This window comes from Coregonus lavaretus (genome assembly GCF_964263955.1).
Source record: "Coregonus lavaretus genome assembly, chromosome: 9".
In the NCBI taxonomy this organism is placed as follows: domain Eukaryota; kingdom Metazoa; phylum Chordata; class Actinopteri; order Salmoniformes; family Salmonidae; genus Coregonus; species Coregonus lavaretus.
Window position 1 is genome coordinate 41,110,587 of NC_139996.1, and position 22,459 is coordinate 41,133,045.

The 22,459-nt window shown below is 42.7% G+C and overlaps 1 protein-coding gene across 1 annotated transcript in view; it reads left to right on the forward strand.

Moving 5' to 3' along the window:
* Positions 1-22,459, forward strand: part of LOC311134604 (protein Wnt-7b) — a 36,091-nt gene that overhangs the window by 2,726 nt on the left and 10,906 nt on the right. Inside the window, exon 2 of the mRNA XM_084168339.1 lies at positions 8,349-8,575. Coding sequence (XP_084024465.1) covers positions 8,349-8,575 — 227 coding nt within the window. The remainder of the gene's footprint in view (positions 1-8,348; positions 8,576-22,459) is intronic.

A 22,459-nucleotide genomic window follows, 5' to 3' on the forward strand; every position in this document is an offset into this window, starting at 1 on the left:
GATGACAGAGCCAATCTCCGCGCCCGCTGCACACTCACGGCCCTGGGACTGGGAGCTAGGAGCTGCATAGCACTGCCACTCAAGCGAGCACCGCAGACGCATCGCACCAAACCGGGCTCTTTGATTTTGGAGCAAAGGGGAACTAAAACGCGCGACATCAAGGATTTAAAGAGGACTCTATCCCACTATTTTTCTCACTCCACCAGAAAGCAGCCATTTGTTCAATGTCATCATGATCATCTTCTCGTCGCGCAGTGTACTACTGTCAGTCTACTATCCACAGATTTTCCTCATACTTACGAGTGGGAGCTACCTGTAAGTTGACCCAATCACCGGGCCCCTTAATTACCTTACTGGTGTGATTTTGTGTTTGGAGACATACTGAGAATGGATTTCATTTTCGATTATATGTACTTGATGGATAATTCTATTGTTAAATCTTTCTCCGAAATATTACCGCAGGTTGTTGGTTACGGTAGCCCATATTTATGATGGATGTTTGCTTCACAGTGCACATTCTAGTCTAATCCAAACGATTTCAACATGCTTGAATATAAAATATAGCCTACAACATGCTTGAATATATAACTAGTCATTTAAGACAACTAGGCTATAGCAAAATGGAGATAGAAAACGATTTCAATATCTTTTTTTTTTGCACTTGGGTGTGCATTTTACGCACCGAATTTGATGTATTATTTTAGTATTTCCCCACATTCGATGATGTTCTAGACGTTACGGTTTAAAATGACTAGAGGATACTCGAAATACATTCGTTATCAAAGCGAATGCTTCAGGTAGCTAGGGCATCCCTCCGGTCTACGTGGGAAATAACGGATGAAGTCGATGTTAATTAGGCTACCTGACGTCTTATTTTATGGGCAGGTCGTTTGATGAGGTGACATAGTACAGTCTTTTTTTTTGTTAGGACCCAAATCCTTTTTTACGACATTGTAATAACGGTTGGACACGGTTTCATTTGGCCACAGAGTGGCAGAGATGTTCAAGACAATTGACTGAAGAGAGTACATTATTTCCCCTTTCTGAATAGCTTTTACGCATGCGGTGGATTATTACCTGTCTCAATTTGTGGTTAGGGATTATGCTTTATGCATTACATCACCATAGTCTTATGCAGATTTACCAAGTTATAATTTAAAGCCACATCTGGAAAAGTAGCTGTAAAACATCGGTCTATGACACGCACGTGATTGACACTGGTCATAATTGTATCATTGAATTAAAATAACCAGTTGTTCACGCAGGAGAACGTTTAATTTTTTCCTTAAAAATAATTACCGAACCATACGTTGTATCCATCCCCGTGCTGGAGACCCCAAAATTGATGTTAAAATAGATGTGGTTTATGGTTGCAGTTAGAAGTGGCTATGCTCTATGTTTAGTAGCCTATTCGTTTGCACATTATAAACTACATATATAATTTTGTTTTTATAATTTAAACATGCTTTATTACAGTACAGTACCCCAAATGAAATAGGTTTTAGGGATGAGGATGATTTTAAAGTGGAATAAGAAACACAGTGTTGTGATCCCCATCATCCAAAGTGCTCCTTCCTCTCTCATTACGTGTGCAGCTAAAAGCGTGTTAATCTAACAGTGAAATTCGGTGAACTACATGGGTGGCAAATGACTCATCCACAGACAGAGGTATTAGTCAGAACACGCCATCATTCCATGAAGGAATATGCTAATGTTGGGTGAATCACACCTTTAAAGCTGCCGTTGTTAAATATGATCAGTATAAGGTTTTTAAAATGGGAACTTTAGAAACACTTTTTCGATTTCCATATTAAACCCTAATAACATCAAAGTGGAATAAGACATTTCAAATGGAAACAAGCTGCACTGTTAATTTGTTTAACTTGCCCACAAATTTGCTATAGCATACATATATAACACAAATACATATAAGGGTGTTAGACTGGACAGTCAGGTTTTAAAAGCTTTTGATTACAGAAAGATTAGTTTTTACTTAAAGTAAATATTATGAATTGATATCATATCTTTAGTTTATACAAATCTTGCAGATTTGTTTTGTTTTTTCACAATTGCTATTTCAGCAATTTGCCATAGAAGCACTTTTGACAAATCTCACCGAATAAATCCACTTGAATTATCTGCCTCATGAGACAATTGTGGCTGACATATTTTTCAGTGAAACATACCTGTGAGCTTAATGCTATGTCACATCAAAGGCATTCAACTGATGGAATAGGTGTGTGTGTGTGTGTTTGTGTGTGTCGGTATGTAGAACCTGCCCCTCTTCAGGTCATGCGTCCCTCCCCCTCTATTACCCCCTGTCATCAAACCCAGCACCTTATAATGGAAGGTTTGGGGGAAGGTTATTTCACTTTGGTGGCCCGCATGCACTATAATATACTGTGGGAATCCCTGGATTTCCTATCGTTAACATCGCTGCATACTGTAGTCTATAGAAAATGGAGCAGAATTGTTTGTAGCTATCGTAGATTATATATATCATCTACGATAGCTACAAACAATTCTGTATATATACATACATATATACTACCGGTCAACATTTTTAGAACACCTACTCATTCAAGGGTTTTTCTTTATTTTTACTATTTTCTACATTGTAGAATAATAGTGAAGACATCAAAACTATGAAATAACACATATGGAATCATGTAGTAACCCAAAAAGTGTTAAGCAAAAAGTGTAAGCCACCCTTTGCCTTGATGACAGCTTTGCACACTCTTGGCATTCTCTCAACCAGCTTCACCTGGAATGCTTTTCCAACAGTCTTGAAGGAGTTCCCATATATGCTGAGCACTAGTTGGCTGCTTTTCCTTCATCCGAATCATCCCAAACCATATCAATTTGGTTGAGGTCGGGGGATTGTGGAGGCCAGGTCATCTGATGCAGCACTCCATCACTCTCCTTCTTGGTAAAATAGCCCTTACACAGCCTGGAGGTGCGTTAAGTCATTGTCCTGTTGAAAAACAAATGATAGTGCCACTAAGCCCAAACCAGATGGGATGGCGTATCGCTGCAGAATGCTGTGGTAGCCATGCTGGTTAAGTGTGCCTTGAATTCTAAATAAATCACAGAGAGTGTCACCAGCAAAGCACCCCCACACCATAACACCTCCTCCTCTATGCTTTACGGTGGGAAATACACATGCGGAGATCATCCGTTCATCCACACCGCGTCTCAGAAAGACATAGCGGTTGGAACCAAAAATCTCAAATTTGGACTCCAGTCCAAAGGACACATTTCCACCGGTGTAATGTCCATTGCTCGTGTTTCTTGGCCCAAGCAAGTCTCTTCTTCTTATTGGTGTCCTTTAGTAATGGTTTCTTTGCATCTATTTGACCATGAAGGCCTGATTCACACAGTCTCCTCTGAACAGTTGATGTTGAGATGTGTCTGTTACTTGAACTCTGTGAAGCATTTATTTGGGCTGCAATTTCTGAGGCTGTTAACTCTAATGAACTTATCCTCTGCAGCAGAGGTAGCTCTGGGTCTTCCATTCCTCTGGCAGTCCTCATGAGAGCCAGTTTCATCATAGCGCTTGATGGTTTTTGCGACTGCACTTGAAGAAACTTTCAAAGTTCTTGACATTTTCCGTATTGACTGACCTTCATGTCTTAAAGTAATGATGGACTGTCGTTTCTCTTTGCTTATTTGAGCTGTTCTTGCCATAATAGGGACTTGGTCTTTTACCAAATAGGGCTATCTTCTGTATACCCAGCCTAACTTGTAGAAGGAAAGAAATTCCACAAATTAACTTTTAAGAAGGCACACCTGTTAATTGAAATACATTCCAGGTGACTACCTCATGAAACTGGTTGAGAGAATGCCAAGAGTGTGCAAAGCTGTCATCAAAGCAAAGGGTGGCTATTTGAAGAATCTAAAAGATATATTTATTTTCTTTAACAATTTTTTGGTTACTACATGATTCCATGTGTTATTCCATAATTTTGATGTCTTCACTATTATTCTACAATGTAGAAAATAGTAAAAATAAAGAGAAACCCTTGAATGAGTAGGTGTGTCCAAATTTTTGACTGGTAGTGTATATATATATATATATATATATATATATATAATGTGCATTATACTAGTATTAACATACAGCATGGCTACCAATTTGCATATTTTGCTTTTGATTAGTGTTCTTTGCCTTTGTATCTGTCTATTGGAGTGCTAGCTGTTCCAAACTGCCACTATGCACACAGAGTCGCCACTAAGCAAACATAATCGCAATTGTGCACTTTGATGATGCAGGGATTTAGCAGCTTAACTGAGGAATGCTCTGTTTTGCATTGTCTGATGCTTTTGCAAGCCCATGTTAGACAGTGATGCTGTGAATTGGCAGGTGAAAATGGCCAGGATATCATTTCCGAGGAGAATAATAGCAACATCATTAAGTCCTCATTGCCATTTTAACAGGCAGTGAGCTGCACAATGACTTGTTGCTGACCGAGAAGATACAGAGAGGTATTACGGTTATTGCTGTTGTTATAGGATATTTAGGATCTATGCACATTATGTAATCCAGAGCATCTGTGTACATTCCTAGAGCATCAGTTACAGTGCACCTGACCTCATGAATTGTAGCATCATACAGTATATGAACCACACATTTAAACCACAAACTCCATGGGGGTTGTTTTACGATAGAGAAGGTCGGTGGAGCATTTTGATTGTTTTGTTCAGTAGACATCAAGGAACCAGAGGTTTGAGAGGTATAAAGAGTTACTTTGGAGCTTTGTGCTTCATTAATTATTTGCTTTATATCTCATTTTTAGTTTTGGATCGATATAAATGAAAAATATACTGTATTTTCAATTACATTTGAGAGAATTCTAATGGCATTTACCAGACTTTGATTGATTATGCACCTAATTCTCAATGCCTGGTAATGGTGATTAGGTTATCTTTGCAACGGTCAAAGCATTGGTGAGCCTAATTTATCATATCATTTTGGATATGGATAGGGGAGAGGTCTATGCTGCTCATGGTGCATAGCAGTTTTGAAGCAAGAAGGGATGTCTGAATCATCTCTCTTGAACCATTGAAATCCTTTGCAAGTTTCCTTTGAAGTCACGGGACTCAAATGTTTGCATTTTTAAGCATTTTAACATATTTTGCAAAGATGGAAATAACTGACAACAGCACGAAAACTAAAAAGAAAAAAACATAGAAAATGTATGCACTCACAATTGTAAGTCGCTCTGAATAAGAGTGTCTGCTAAATGACTAAAATGTAAATGTAAGCTGACACACACCCCAAAATGTTTTATAGAGGTGTTGACTAACGGAGAGTAAACTATAAAAAGAAAGAAAGATAGAAGATAGAAAGACAGCTAATCAACAGAAGATGAACATGTTAGGCCAACATTCTCTTTTTGTTTTTTGAGTCATAAGGGCAGTATGGTTTTGTTCCATAATCCTTTTGAAGGGTAATTCACAAATGCAGTCGACCTCTTTCTCTCTCTTCTCTCCCTCTCATCTCTCTCTCTCTCTCTCTCTCTCTCTCTCTCTCTCTCTCTCTCTCTCTCTCTCTCTCTCTCTCTCTCTCTCTCTCTCTCTCTCTCTCTCTCTCTCTCTCTCCTCTCTCTCCTCTCTTCCCTCTCTTCCCTCTCTCTCTCCCTCTCTTCTCTCCCCCTCTCTCTGACCCCCTCTCTCTCTCTCTACCCCCCCCCCCCCCCCCCTCTCGCTCCCTCTCTGTCATTTTTTGCTGACACACAACTTGCCTGCATCAGCCTGCCCTGCTTGTGGTAAAGCCCTTGGAGGCCTACGTCATACATCAAAGCTGGCATTCGCCTTTATGCTCTTTTACGGCTCCTTGTCTACTGACATGTTTGAAAGGCATGTATCTGCAGGGTTTGGATGGCTATAAACACACTAATGGAGAAATAACCCCATTTGTTAAACAGTCTGTTTTCTGGTACATGACTGTTCCAAACCCATCCAACATGTGTCAGGAATCGGGATTATATTAACTCCCAAAGCGATGATCAGTAGTAGAAGCTCCTAGGTGTCATGCCAAGGGTTAAATGACTGCTTGATCTGGGTTTAACCCTTTGAGGAACAACACCTCATAGGGCATGCAGGAGGGATGGTGTCAGAAACCTTCCATATTAACCAGGCATACTGTCGCATTGCTCTACAAATGTGGATAAATGAAAGAAGTCTTGTATTACACTACAAGTGTGCTTTAAACACATACAGTGAGGGAAAAAAGTATTTAATCCCCTGCTGATTTTGTACGTTTGCCCACTGACAAAGACATGATCAGTCTATAATTTTAATGGTAGGTTTATTTGAACAATGAGAGACAGAATAACAACAAAAAAATCCAGAAAAACGCATGTCAAAAATGTTATAAATTGATTTGCATTTTAATGAGGGAAATAAGTATTTTACCCCTCTGCAAAACATGACTTAGTACTTAGTGGCAAAACCCTTGTTGGCAATCACAGAGGTCAGACGTTTCTTGTAGTTGGCCACCAGGTTTGCACACATCTCAGGAGGGATTTTGTCCCACTTCTCTTTGCAGATCTTCTCCAAGTCATTAAGATTTCGAGGCTGATGTTTGGCAACTCGAACCTTCAGCTCCCTCCACAGATTTTCTATGGGATTAAGGTCTGGAGACTGACTAGGCCACTCCAGGACCTTAATGTGCTTCTTCTTGAGCCACTCCTTTGTTGCCTTGGCCGTGTGTTTTGGGTCATTGTCATGCTGGAATACCCATCCACGACCCGTTTTCAATGCCCTGGCTGAGGGAAGGAGGTTCTCACCAAAGATTTGACGGTACATGGCCCCGTCCATCGTCACTTTGATGCAGTGAAGTTGTCCTGTCCCCTTAGCAGAAAACCACCCCCAAAGCATAATGTTTCCACCTCCATGTTTGACGGTGGGGATGGTGTTCTTGGGGTCATAGGCAGCATTCCTCCTCCTCCAAACACGGCGAGTTGAGTTGATGCCAAAGAGCTCAATTTTGGTCTCATCTGACAACAACATTTTCACCCAGTTCTCCTCTGAATCATTCAGATGTTCATTGGCAAACTTCAGACGGGCCTGTATATGTGCTTTCTTGAGCAGGGGGACTTTGCGGGCGCTGCAGGATTTCAGTCCTTCACGGCGTAGTGTGTTACCAATTGTTTTCTTGGTGACTATGGTCCCAGCTGCCTTGAGATCATTGACAAGATCCTCCCGTGTAGTTCTGGGCTGATTACTCACCGTTCTCATGATCATTGCAACTCCACGAGGTGAGATCTTGCATGGAGCCCCAGGCCGAGGGAGATTGACAGTTCTTTTGTGTTTCTTCCATTTGCCAAAAATCACACCAACTGTTGTCACCTTCTCACCAAGCTGCTTGGCGATGGTCTTGTAGCTCATTCCATCCTTGTGTAGGTCTACAATCTTGTCGCTGACATCCTTGGAGAGCTCTTTGGACTTGGCCATGGTGGAGAGTTTTGAATCTGATTGATTGATTGCTTCTGTGGACAGGTGTCTTTTATACAGGTAACAAGCTGAGATTAGGAGCACTCCCTTTAAGAGTGTGCTCCTAATCTCATCTCGTTACCTGTAAAAAAGACACCTGGGAGCCAGAAATCTTTCTGATTGAGAGGGGGTCAAATACTTATTTCCCTCATTAAAATGCAAATCAATTTATAACATTTTTGATATGCGTTTTTCTGGATTATTTTGTTGTTATTCTGTCTCTCACTGTTCAAATAAACCTACCATTAAAATTATAGACTGATCATTTCTTTGTCAGTGGGCAAACATACAAAATCAGCAGGGGATCAAATCTTTTTTTCCCTCACTGTACATCTCAAATTAAATAAGGATAACATTGTTGTGAGTGACTTCTTGGTTGAGAACCATTCCTAAATTTGAGAAGCCCAGTTACAAATTGAAGGCACGGTTGTGCCGGCGCACGGCTTGCCCATGCCTGGAAACAATTCTAACCACGTTACCTAACAATTAACGTAAAACCCCAACTAATTTCTCTACGATCACGAGCCAAACGAGCACAATGTCATTTTCTGCTTTGGGTCCGTTTTAGCATGCTGTGTAGTGTTATTATTCAGCTTTGCGTCGGATAATGGTTTCAGATGCTCTCTTTGATTCACCTCTAATCCATTCAATTGTAATATTTTTGCAAGACAGCACTGAGTACCTATGGAATGCTCATCAAGGCTTTGGTTGAATTTAATCCTGGTCTGGAGTGGCCTAAAGTCTATGTAATGTGATTCAGTCTATCTGTCCTCCTGTAGCACTAACTGCCTGTGTGTGTGTGTGTGTGTGTGTGTGTGTGCGTGCCTGTATGTTTACGTCTCTATCCATAGGGCCCTGTCTTCCGTGGTGGCGTTGGGTGCCAACATCATCTGCAACAAGATCCCTGGGCTGGCCCCTCGCCAGCGGGCCATCTGCCAGAGCCGCCCGGATGCCATCATCGTGGTGGGGGAGGGCGCCCAGCTGGGCATCAATGAGTGTCAGTACCAGTTTCGCTATGGCCGGTGGAATTGCTCCGCCCTGGGGGAGAGGACTGTCTTTGGACAGGAGCTGCGAGTAGGTCAGTCTGGGCACCTTGGGAGAGTTCACTGTCTGCTGCACTATGGATTGACGCTGTAATGTCCACAACTCTGAAAGACATGTTTGCAGACATAGACATACTGTAAATGTTTGGTACATTTGTGGGGAGGCATAAGGCTGACATTTGAAGAGTTACTTCAAATCTTATTTGCAGGGAGGACTGAATTGCAATGGTAGTCATTGGTCATTGTTTTCTGCCAAAGAATTGAAGCCGTGATGTAAAACAGGTTACATTTTGAATTGAGGATGTCACAATCTTCTCCAAATGGTAGCCTAAGAGTAGAACTCAATACACTACCAAGCCCCGACCTCCCTAGCCTTTTGAGAAATGGCTCTTCACAAGCCAAACCAAAGCTACACACATCACAGAGTTTAACCAACTGCACACAACGTCTATGACTCTCTATTGTATAACAATACACGTTGGCAATGGTTGCATAGTGCACTCAACTCAAACTCAAGACGACTTCATATGTTACCATTCCAACAGATTCCAGTCCGATGTGTCCTCATTTCAATTCACACCATTACATTTCTGCAGCATGGCTTGATTTCTTTTGACTTAAGATTTGCATTGAACTTCTAGTTAAAAGCATGCCGTACATTGCTGGCTGCACCTAAGTTATGGAAGGGTTACCAGAAGCACTAAAGTCTAATGGGGAAAAAGTATGGTTGAAAAATGATATAGCAAATGAGGAGACAACTAATGGTATTATTGTAGAGAACGCTGTTGAACAGAAATAGATGGACACATCTGTTGTTAATCTTAGGAAATTGGTTGTGTCCATTGCTTGGTTCGTGTGTGTGTGTGTGTGTATGTACAGACAGTCATAACGAGCTACAAGCAGACAAACATTCACATTTACGGTGCTTTTGTTCGAAACGGCATTCCGCAGACCTCTTTTGCATGGCTTTTTTTACAGGGACTTTTATACATTTGTTTCATTTAGAAATGTTTGTCGCTGTTAAAGTGCGGTTCGACTATGCATTTAATCCAATAGCTCTGTTAACAATCACTGCTATTTAGGAGCATCTGACTTAGTTCCAACCCCTCTAAAAGCATTTCTCTTTGTTGTAAATCTGGCGCTTTTGTAATGGATCTCGTCTCATTTTCTTCTGCGTTCAGCATCTCTTTTACACTCCTTTTTCAAATTTAATTTTTTGCCAAGCTTCAGGGAGACTTGAACTGAACAGTACCACATGTTACGCCTTGCTTATCACTGAGAAATTGATCAGGTTACTGATACTGCATGTGAACTGTGTTGCTTATGTTTTTAGACAATTTGTATGAATTATTCTAATTATTCGACTCATGAACCAGCCACATCTATGGTCAAAGCCTTTAGTTAGTCATGTACTTTAACTTTAGATGGATGTTTTACTCCATCGAGTATTCAGTTCAGGGTTTTCATGCCCCTTACTAGGTCATCATGGGACACCACATCAACCACCGTTGCTGCATGTCAACTTCCACTTCTAAAATGTGGGAAAATTGCCCTATTTAGTGGTTTCCGTAAACACCTTATTGTCAATACGCCATGGATTTTTCTATGTAGATTGTTTTTGATACCAGTTTGATATGTACAATTAGTGAATGATGAGAGTAGCCGTGTTCTTTAATTATGTTGTATGTATGACAGTAGTGTTGTTCAGTGTGGCATATGAAGTCATGGAATACACCTCCTCAATAGACAAATGTTACAATCCGTCTCCTTCTCCCGAATCTGCAAATTCCCACATAATCATAATCAACTGCAAGGAAAAAATTCATGTTCCACTTCCACTGAATTTTTTCATTCAAATCCCCAAATTATGAACACAAAACCTTTCCTATTCTCAATGATCCAGCCTTAGTTCTGGATCGGGGGAGATGCCGTTGTTTTCTGAAGAGTTAAAGATCAGGGAACCGCAAGCCTAATGCTTTCTCTCTGCGTTGCTTGCACTTGGATGGAGTCGGTCAGTTTGGCCGAGCTCCGTGGTATTACATTCGCTTTCCAAGAAAGAACACATTAATAGCTGAGTTATTGAGTAGGACAGAACCCCAAATATCTTGATTCAAGAAAGATTCTGTTTAAAAAAAGGCCAGTCATTTGATATTTATTTCTGTGTTATTATACTGTAAACATAGATATATACTGTATATATATCCTCTATCTGCTGATGCTAACACAGCCCTCCTTGACACTGGCAGCTCTGTTAGTGCGATGGGACTTTAAAAGATGGATGGAAACATGGATGAAACCATACTCATTACGGTCACGTCCTTCAACAGTTCCTCTATTGTGCAAAGAGTCGTTGGCTCTCCTGTTATGTTCTAACTGACACACTGGAGAACAAGGCCATAAACACTGAACACTGGGTATTAAAATATGTTTGTGTTTTCTCCTCTGGACACAGAAGCAATAGCGATCTCACTCACTGCCATTCTGCCTTAGCAGAATGGCATTGGCACTGCTCTGTACCTTGAGCCCATAAAATATGGAGTGAATTATCCAGTGCTAACAGAAGTGGGTGTTATTGAATGGTATATTACCCTCTATTAACAGTAAATAGTACAATTTAAGTCAGATCCATCATCAAGGCAGGGAGGGGCTATGGATAGTCAAAGCAGATTGTTGCAGTAGGGCTGGGCAGAGATGTGGAACAAGCCAGGATCAATGGAAAGAGAGTGATATTCAGCAGTAAGGTTTTGATACAGTGCTGAATAATAGTGATGTATGGTGGGTTGATTACAACCATAATTCTATCCATAGTTTTTCATAACCTGTGGGAAGTCAACACCTTATCAGTTTGAACACTGCTGTCTACTTTGGCCTGTTGCTCGCTAGTCAGTTAGGATGAATAATGCCATCTTCAATGGGAAATAGTTGATGTTATCTTATGTGATATATGGTAGATTGTGGCGAGCATCTGCACCAGAGATATCCTAAGCCACTGAGCCTGAGCACCTTCAGCTTTTAACAGCTTTCTCAGTCTGAACAGAAGAGCAGAGCACTTGACGTTTGCGATTATAGTATGAAAACAGACACCTTTCAACGGCTACACTCAGCATCAAAGGCAGACGTAGGCCCCATCGTATAAATGCCCTGCTCTGGTTACTTTCTGTTTAACGTTCCAACCAGTTTGTCACCATAGTGATTCATGCTTTTCATCTCAAAGAGGTTCTTGTTGTGCTCAGCGGTGAAATATTGCAAAAGTTCAATCACTCTGGCCCCTGGCTCATTGCACAAGAATGGAGAATGGATGCAGCACAGGGGCAGGTGAACCTCTCAGTGCACAACATAGGAATGCTGTTTTTATTTCATACCAACACTAAAAGGCTGTGGAATCCACTTGTTAGAATCTATTAGAGACTGGAGAACTCAATCTACATCCTAAATGTAATGACAAAGCAATGCAGTAGTAGTCCCTTCGTTTTTTGGCCAGGTTGCTTTTAACACAAAAATATCTACATTGCATTGCCTCCTGCTCTCACTGCACCTTTTCTTAGAAGCGGCAGCCTGCAGGCAGCCGACAGACAGACAGACAGACAGACAGACAGACAGACAGACAGACAGACAGACAGACAGACAGACAGACAGACAGACAGACAGGCTGGCAGGCAGGCAGTGAGTTGAGTTATAGCGCTGAGCCTGACTCCATGAGTACAACTCTGGAGAGAGGCACTCCAAGGCATGACCAGCTAGGAGGCAAACGGACGGCATGAAAAATGCCTACCAGCTCCAACCGGCTGGTTACCAAGCGAACAAGAGGTCTGGGGGCTTTTAGAAGAGGAAAGAACTAACAGGGGTGGAATGTGGGAGCTGGTGGGGGGTATCAGGGAGGGGATGGGGGTGGTTCCGTCTCTATTTCCCCTCCCCTGGGCGCATACAATACAGTATCATCTCCCCAATGAAGCGCTCTCTCACTCCCACACATCCCCCGGGGGGTGGGGTGAGGGGTGTAGAGGGGGAGTGCTACTGCTGCCCAGCGGCTGGGCCGGGGTAGGCCGAGCCAAACAGACATCTATGTAGATAAAAGATGTGGAAGTCAGCAGGTTCATTGAAAGCCACTTGAGTGGAAAAGGTTAGGACAGGCACATACTTGATCAGGAGCTGAAGATGCAAAATACTACTCCCTTAAACAGACCAGCTCCCCCGGATCAGACATCAGACAGGGAGAGGGAAGGGTCACTGTCAACATATCACCTCGCTCCGTAAGTCAGACTGATTAGTGTGTTTTTATCTCTGTTTAGAAGTGGGCTGAACAGAGGAAGGTGAATCATGTTCAAGTTTTGACTTAAACAGGTGACTCACAAGCGATATTATGTATATTTTTGCCACTGGCCAGATGCAGAAGATTCTTCTCAGTTTTCTCAGTTTTCTACACTTTTATTTGATGTAATACTGTGCCTGTGCACAGACCATGTGCCTGTGCATAGAACATGCATTTTCTACAGTATTTCTGCAAAAAAGATTTGCTTCCTTTTCTCAGAATCACTTCGTAATTTGTGGTGAAACTGTATCCTAAAAGAATGCAAACGTAGATGGTATCTCTATAGAATTTGATCCTAATTATGAGCTACTATCCTCCCAAACCTAACATTGTATTTAAATGCACTGCTATGATCAAAACATACACATATGGTTTAATTTATGCATGTATTGCATGATTTCTTCCAATTTGACTAAATTAAAGGAAAGGAATTTTGGAATATTAATTATGACCAGCTGAAAGTTTTCTACAAATGCTACTTTCTTAATTTAAATGGAAAAGTCAAATACAAATCTGAAAAAAAAACATATTCCCTTAAAATATAAACTTTTGGGAACCCCCCCCAAGGCATTCTGAATGTAAAAGAGCATAGAGAGTCGGTCAGAAAATGTCAGCCTCTACAAAGTAAACACTATAAATTAGTCATTGAATACCAGTAAGGAGAGAATGTACATTATCATGTGATAGTGGTCATCTATTTCCCTCTGAGTACGTTTATTGGCTTGTCTTGTCTCCCGATATTTTACATCCAACATGACTGGTGGGGAGTAAAATGTAATAATTAAATTCTTGCTAGAATAATGATTTGATGCCCCATCTGATTGCAAAAGTCTCTGCTGCCACACAGCTCCTAACCTAACACATTCCATTCCACAGCCAAGTGTTTAACCAACCCATCCTTGTTTAATGTAGAGAGGAAAAACACATTTTTTAAGTCTGTAAGAGCAACATAAGTGGATGCTTTGACACCGATGAACTCTCCCAAAATATCATGAATCACTTTAGTAGTATACAACTACAGAGGCCATTCCTTTTAACTTCACTATTTATAATAATATATGCCATTTTGCAGACACTTTTATCCAAAGCAACTTACTGTAATGTGTGCATACATTTGACCTATTTGTGGAACCGGGAATCGAACCCACAACCCTGGCAGTGCAAGCGCCATGTATGGACTAACTGAGCAATACTGGACCACTCTCCTCTTCCTGTTGGCTATATTACGGTCAAGCAAATTATTGTAATCAAAGCTGATATGCTATCATACTTTCTACAGCGTTATCATGGAAAGATGATAACTCTGTAGAAATTGATTTAATCTGCAACATAATGCACATACAGTTCTCAGTAAATGGAGTCAACCGTAGCCAAGTAACTCATGTGGATAACCCTATGCAAATTATGCATGCATTGTGCAATGCGAGAGTGGTGGTGAATAACATACCTATATTTGGAGCCATCATCATGTGGGTAGGCCTAATCCGCTGGCCTCCTCCTCCTCCCTGTCAAGCCACTGAGGCCAGGAAAGAGAGTGGGACGAGGAACTCCTGATGGAAACATGTAGAATGTGTATCACCAACTGTAGGCTTTATCAGGATCATTCGAGTTTATCATTAAAGTTTATCATTAGAGTTGATCATTGGAGTTGATCATTGGAGTTTATCATTGGAGTTAATCATTGGAGTTGATCATTGGAGTTGATCATTAGAGTTGATCATTAGAGTTGATCACATTATAGTTGATCATTATAGTTGATCATTTGAGTTGATCATTGGAGTTGATCATTAGAGTTGATCATTAGAATTGATCAGGTACTGTGCTGTTATGTGGTGAGTCTGACTGTGGGTTCCACTACAGTGTGGGCTGTATCTGTAGACTTTATCAGGTACAGTAGTCTGGCTGTGGGCTGACCTACAGAGAGTGGGTTGTTAGTCCCCAAGGCATGGCAAAGGTCAGATCTCTTCCGCTTTAGACACTGAGCAGTGTTTCCATAATGCCTTTGTTGGCTAGGCAGGCCTCACCTCCTACGTCGGGGAACCAGTTGTGTCTGGTCCCCATGGCTGCTCTCTCTCTCCACCTACCCCTCTCCCCTTCTCTCTCAGACAACATGGGGGTCCCCTCTCCCATACAGTGTATACTGTCTGCTGACAGGAGCTGGGTGTCCCGGCTTGCCCTACCCCTCGGCCCCCAGGGGGCCTGATGCCATGGGCCGGGGTGGGTGGATAACCTGCGTGGTGTTATCGTCCGCTGGGATCTGTGTCCGTCTGCGTCCGCCTGGCCACTAGACGCGGGGGAACAGGATGTGAGAGGATCAGCTGTAATCTCAAAGCGCGCTTTGTTCCACACAATCCCAGCGCTAACTGTATTCACTACACGCAGGGAGGCAGAGCACATTTACATGTGCCAACAATCACAGCACTATTGAACATTAAAGAGAGTTGATTGAGAGACAGATACAGAGAGGTTTGGAGGTGGAAAATGTTCAAGAGGCTTTAACCCCTTATCGAGATGACAATATGAAAATAGGAGGCTTTGCATGTTGTTAATGCACTGAGACTCAAGTGAGTGGTTGAGTTACAGTTCAACCAGTACATTGGATATCTAGGCAGAGTACTACTGTTGAATATATAGGCAGCGTACTACTTGACAGTTGACACTCAAACAAGATGTCAATAATTCAAATTGACTAGAACCTCTAACAATGACCTCAAATGAACTTCTTTCTGAGTTGCTCAATTAGATGAGGTCTTGAACTGTCCTGACTCATTACAGGATTTTCCATTAATGGAGTTAGATGGATTTTGGCAAGTTTTTGACAGTCATCATTGTGTCAGAATCGTTATCTTCACCTCGGGGAAGATATATGGGAGAAGTGTGGGCACATGAACAGTGTTCAAACTGTAGGTCAGATCTCTTCTGCTTTAGACACTGGGCAGTGTTTCCATAATGCCTTTGTTGCCTAGGCAGGCCTCACCTCCTACGTCGGGGAACCAGTTGTGTCTGGTCCCCATGGCTTGCGAAAGTATTCATCCCCCTTGGCATTATTCCTATTTTGTTGCCTTACAACATGAAATTAAAATTGATGTTTTGGGGGTTTGTATCATTTAAAGATGCAAAATATATTTTGTATGTAAAACAAACAAGAAATGAGACAAAAAAACAGAAAACTTGAGCGTGCATAACTATTCACCCCCCCAAAGTGAATACTTTGTAGAGCCACCTTTTGCAGCAATTACAGCTGCAAGTCTCTTGGGGTATGTCTCTATAAGCTTGGCACATCTAGCCACTGGGAATTTTGCCATTCTTCAAGGAAAAACTGCTCCAGCTCCTTCAAGTTGGATGGGTTCCGCTGGTGTACAGCAATCTTTAAGTCATACCACAGATTCTCAATTGGATTGAGGTCTGGGCTTTGACTAGGCCATTCCAAGACATTTAAATGCTTCCCCTTAAACCACTTGAGTGTTGCTTTAGCAGTATGCTTAGGGTCATTGTCCTGCTGGAATGTGAACCTCCGTCCCAGTCTCAAATCTCTGGAAGACTGAAACAGGTTTCCCTCAAGAATTTCCCTGTATTTAGCGCCATCCATCATTCCTTCAATTCTGACCAGTTTCCCAGTCCCTGCCAATGAAAAACATCCCCACAGCATGATGCTGCCACCACCATGGGATGGTGTTCTCGGGGTGATGAGAGGTGTTGGGTTTGCGCCAGACATAGCGTTTTCCTTGATGGCCAAAAAGCTCAATTTTAGTCTCATTTGAGTACCTTCTTCCATATGTTTGGGGAGTCTCCCACATGGCTTTTGGCGAACACCAAACGTGTTTGCAATTTTTTTTTTTAAAGCAATGGCTTTTTTCTGGCCACTCTTCCGAAAAAACCCAGCTCTGTTGAGTGTATGGCTTAAAGTGGTCCTATGGACAGATACTCCAATCTCCGCTGTGGAGCTTTGCAGCTCCTTCAGGGTTATCTTTGGTCTCCTTGTTGCCTCTCTGATTAATGCACTCCTTGCCTGGTCCGTGAGTTTTGGTGGGCGGCCCTCTCTTGGCAGGTTTGTTGTGGTGCCATATTCTTTCCATTTTTCTATAAAGGATTTAATGGTGCTCCGTGGGATGTTCAAAGTTTCGGATATTGTTTTATAACCCAACCCTGATCTGTACTTCTCCACAACTTTATCCCTGACCTGATTGGAGAGTTCCTTGGTCTTCATGGTGCCGCTTGCTTAGTGGTTCCCCTTGCTTAGTTGTGTTGCAGACTCTGGGGCCTTTCAGAACAGGTGTATATATACTGAGATCATGTGACAGATCATGTGACACTTAGATTGCACACAGGTGGACATTATTTAACTAATTATGTGACTTCTGAAGGTAATTGGTTGCACCAGATCTTATTTAGGGGCTTCATAGCAAAGGGGGTGAATACATATGCACGCACCACTTTTCCGTGATTTATGTTTTTAAAACATTTTTCTCTTCACCAATTTGGACTATTTTGTGTATGTCTGTTACATGAAATCCAAATAAAAATCAATTTAAATTACAGGTTGTAATGCAAGAAAATAGGAAAAACACCAAGGGGGCTGAATACTTTTGCAAGGCATTGTATGTCCATGTCCTACAGGCAGATTGCTTGGCTTCCCAGCATTTAAAACCATTACGCCCAAATGCCCTCATATTGTTTTTCAGTTCTAACTAACACTTAACTCTTTCTCTCCTCATCATCATCCTATGGACCAGAACTTAAGACTTATTCTGCTTGCCCAAGTGTGTGACTTCCACAGCATTACAGTATACACGCGCTGTACAATGTGAGTGTGTCCAGTATGGAGTTCTGGTAAAACAATATTATTTTATTGTACAGGAACATGGCTGCACTAATTCCTCTAGCTGCAAACCTCACGGACCACAACTTTGTCTATAATTTGCTCACAGCATATGTTCATAGCAACGGTACATAAAGCGGAACGGAAAACAGTAGTACAGAGTGCATTAGTCAGCTCGGGGAGAGAGAGATAGAGAAAGAGAGAGAGAAAGAAAGAAAGAAAGAGAATTCGGTTGGTATACAAAGCAAGGGTTTTCCTCTAATGGGGCCCTGGAGAGAGGGTAAGTAACAGCACTAGGGCACTGCAAACTCACTGGGTGCAGGCTTTTTTTGCCTGACTTCACTGTGTGTGTTGTTGTTTTGGGATGTACAGTGTGGAGTACATACATGTATGGCATAAACTTCTTCGGTTATCATTAGAAACACTGATTTAGTATTAGTATTTAGTTGCCTTACATTTTTGGGGGATAATGCGCAACCCTTTTCCTAGTGGCACTCTGACTCTCTGAAACTGCAATGCCTTTTCATGCCTGTGTGGTTGCAGTTGAATTGCAAACACAAGCACACAAAAACAAGCAAACACAAACCACACTGCCTAACTGCAGCACCTTGTGGCTACCAGCAGGTGCCACTTTTTTCTTTGTTCCAAATCAATGATTACATCTGTGCTGTACTTTATGGGCTCTCAGTCTGTGCTTAATGGACTTCAAACTAGAACTATAGAACTGTCTTCCTCAGCTGTAATGCTTCCGTGCTATAAGCAACACACTCTTCCTCTCTCCTCCTTCTCCTCTCTCCTCCTTCCTCTCTTCTCCTCCACCTCCTCCTCCTCTCTGAGTGCATGTCAGAGACAGGGGCCTTCCTCTCCAGCAGCCAAGACTTTCCCCCTCTCTTTTACATGCGCTGGGCTTGTGTGTAGAGGCCACTGGTCTGCCCTGCTGAGCTCAGTGTGCGTGTGTGTGTGTGTGTGCGTGTGCATGCGTGCGTGCATGGGTGTATCGATGTATCTGTATCTGTGTGTATATGTGTGCGTGTGCCTCTGCTTTGGCTGGGTTCCCACCCTGATTCCATCCGGGACACACTCCCCTCTCCCCAGCTCTTTCACCCTGTGCCCCAGAGCAGTGATTAAGTCATCCATGTGCTCTGTGACTCACTGGAACAGCTCTCTGTCTGATCCACTGAGGTATAAAGAACTGGAGACTGCGTCCAAGATGTCCGACCGTTGTTTTCAATGTAATCTACTCACGTTCGCTTACGCCGATTCATGGACAATCTATATCCAGGTTGCATCCGGTTTACACAGCCCAACTTCACATATGCCCTAGCACTCAGTGCACACAGGGGCTGTGGTTCAAAGGCGAAGTAGACAGCCCTCGGACCTCAACCCTCATCCCTTGAATGATGTTTGCCATCGTCACATCCGAGTGTACCTTAAATGTCCCTTGCCCAAGCGAGGGAGAGTGATGATCTGTGGAAATCTTGAATTTGAGCCTAAAAACAACCAACCTAAAGCTATTGATGTACCTAGCAAGCTAACTACGTTTTATAGGCTCCTCACTATGAGTCTGAGCCACGTTGTGCATCATATTCCCATTTGCCACCGCTAAAATTAATGTCATCTATATATATTTTTTAGCTAGCTAATAAGCTAGCGTCGTCATTTTGTCTCACATGTCGAAAAATGCAGTGTGTTGATTAAATTTGACACTTTGCGGCCACTGGAGTTTGACACGTGACTACAGTTTGCATTGAATAGATGGTCATATCAACCCCAGAAGTGATTCAAGTTGTTCACTCTCGCCCTCAAGCTAAATCGAGGGCCGAGGGGGCAACTTTTGTGAATTGGACCGCCACATAAGATGTCAATCAAACTGCATCCAGTTTCGAGGGAAAGTGGCTAGCGCGAGGGCTGAGGGGGTAACAATTACGCGATTGGACCGCAGCTAGGGAGCAGCACGACGACATCATCACGTCATCCAAAAACATGGCAGACATTGGATGAATATAAAATGTTAATATATTCGGCTGTGAGTGATGAAAAAAAATTATCAGCCTCAGCGACAATTATTTGAATAATTCAATGGATGTTTTGTGCACAAAGGTGATGACTAAAGTGTCTTATTAGGAATTTTCCAATCTGACTTCTCTATGTGTCCGTCTATGGTAAATATTTCTGGGCCGGACGTCAGTTAAACTGCAGTACCGAAGCAAGACTGAAGGAGCAGTCGAAACCATGCTTCTAGACCGGAACCCTGGCCCCTTGGTCTGATCCTCTGTCCCCCATCACGTACACAGCTCCAAACAAACACAGGCTCTACAGAGGAAGCATACTGCCAGTCCATAGCAGAGGGATGGTTAGTTGTAGTGTTTCCAGGCAGCACAGTGTCCAGGCCAGGAGCTCACCAGATGGCCAGGCCAGGGGCTGGCAGTAACCTCAGTACTTGTGAACCAGCTGTGGTTTCTACGGCGACTGTCCCCAATGTGTCCTTTCTGTGTCCCTTTGTGTCCTATTTTCCTCCCTTGTCAACAACATCAAAAAGGCCTGGCGTGGCGGGGATGCTGAGGACAGAGGTCCCCAGGAGAGTTTTGCTAGTGTAGCCTAGCACTGTCTGTAGTCTCTCAGACTGTAAAACTCCATTGCTGTGTCATGTGAAATGTGTTTAGTGGTGCACTCGCCTCCGTTTTAAACACAGATTGACATAAAAGCGTCCGGCCACCACATCCAGAAATGTTTGGGTCCATTTGGGACGGCAAAACATGACAAACACGCAGAGGCCAGGCAGTGGTCAGCTTATGCGAAGGCCACACTCTCACACCCACTCCATACAAGGTGTATTCCTCCATACAGGGTGTAGCGAGCCATCCTGTATGGCCCCGGGATGTTGACTGGTACCTGCTCTCAGGGAAGAGCTTGTGCCTTCCTTCCCTTCCTTAGTTTCCATCTTGGACACTGTCACAGACACTTGCCACTAAACTCCATTAGACATCTGGTTTAATATTCCCCTATTCTTCTCCCCAGACCGTTCCAAGTTCAGTGAGGTTTTTCTGGTCAGTCCAATTTTCCACTGGCAGCATAGAAGGCTATCCCAGGGTGGTTCTTCCTGGAATCCTGTCAGGACTCTGGGGCCTGCTGCCTCTTTTGACTTTTTCTTTTTCTCTTTCACAAACCACATTCCTGTTCATCAAGCAGGGGCTCCCCAAGGGCATACAGTACACAACTCCCATTCATACTGTACATGTATTGAAGCATCACGCCCAACACACCAACACAGCATTGAACATATGTCTTATCAATACAAAATAAATCACCTCACGGATCAATGATGAAACTTTGTCACCAACACTACTCCATCAAACCTTACACTCACTGATACTCAGAGACTTAAACACAGAAATGGAGCATCAGAAATCTCACAGTTGCAGCATCAAACATCAAACATCTCCTCCATGGAATCAATATCAACACATGTTCCTCTGCTAGCTAGTCCAAGCATCAAGCAACTCCCTAGGTTCTTGGTTCTGCAAACATTCCTTGCATATTCGTAAAGTCTGATTCAAGATTACCAGTTGTATGAATTACAATATTAGTAAAGACATGCAAGCATTATGTTGACATCATTGTGTGATGGATAATGCAGATTCCCACGAAAGGAACTCCCGAATGTGCATAGGATCACTGCAGCAGAATAAAGTGGGTGCTGCTTTCCTACCATTTTCTCTCGTTACTAGGCTAAGCCCTCTTAGCATTGGCTGGCAGTTCCAGACATGGCCATAACTACGTATGAGGACACCGAGGTCTGGACCTCAAGTAAAAAAAATTATATATTTTTTTATTTTGTACACATCTAAATATTGCTCCCAGCGTTGATCAAAGCTCAGAACACTTATACTGATGATCTGACTGACTTCTGATTGCACCTGGCTCTTTGCGAATGAGTGAGACGTGAAACGAACTACCCCAACTACCCTAGTCATCTCCGGACTCAAGTAAAGCAACTAGAGACGCTGCTGACAGTGTGTTTGCGAGATGCTGGACTAAAAGCAATTTTGTACTAATCTTATCAAACAAGTTAGGAACTTTAAAAAATAATATATGTTTCAATATGAACATCTCGACATGGCCTAGGCCTCCATTAAAATGCAATCAAAATGCAAACAATATAGTTCTAAAATAGTCATAGCTTTATATCGGTGGTTGAAAGGCTGGTCATGGCTCACAGCAACACCATTATCCCAGAAACCCTAGACCCACTCCAATTTGCATACCGCCCCAACAGATCTACAGATGATGAAATCTCTATTGCACTCCACACTGCCCTTTCCCACCTGGACAAGAGGAACACCTACGTGAGAATGCTATTCATTGACTACAGCTCAGCGTTCAACATAGTGCCCTCAAAGCTCATCACTAAGCTAAGGACCCTAGGACTAAACAACTCCCTCTGCAACTGGATCCCGGACTTCCTGACGGGCCACCCCCAGATGGTAAGGGTAGGTAACAGCACATCTGCCACACTGATCCTCAACACGGGGGCCCCTCAGGGGTGCGTGCTCAGTCCCCTCCTGTACTCTCTGTTCACCCATGACTGCATGGCCAGGCACGACTCCGACACCATCATTAAGTTTGCCGACGACACAACAGTGGTAGGCCTGATCACCGACAACGATGAAACAGCCTATAGGGAGGAGGTCAGAGACTTGGCCGTGTGGTGCCAGGATAACAACCTCTCCCTCAACGTGATCAAGACAAAGGAGATGATTGTGGACTACAGGAAAAAAAGAGGACTGAGCA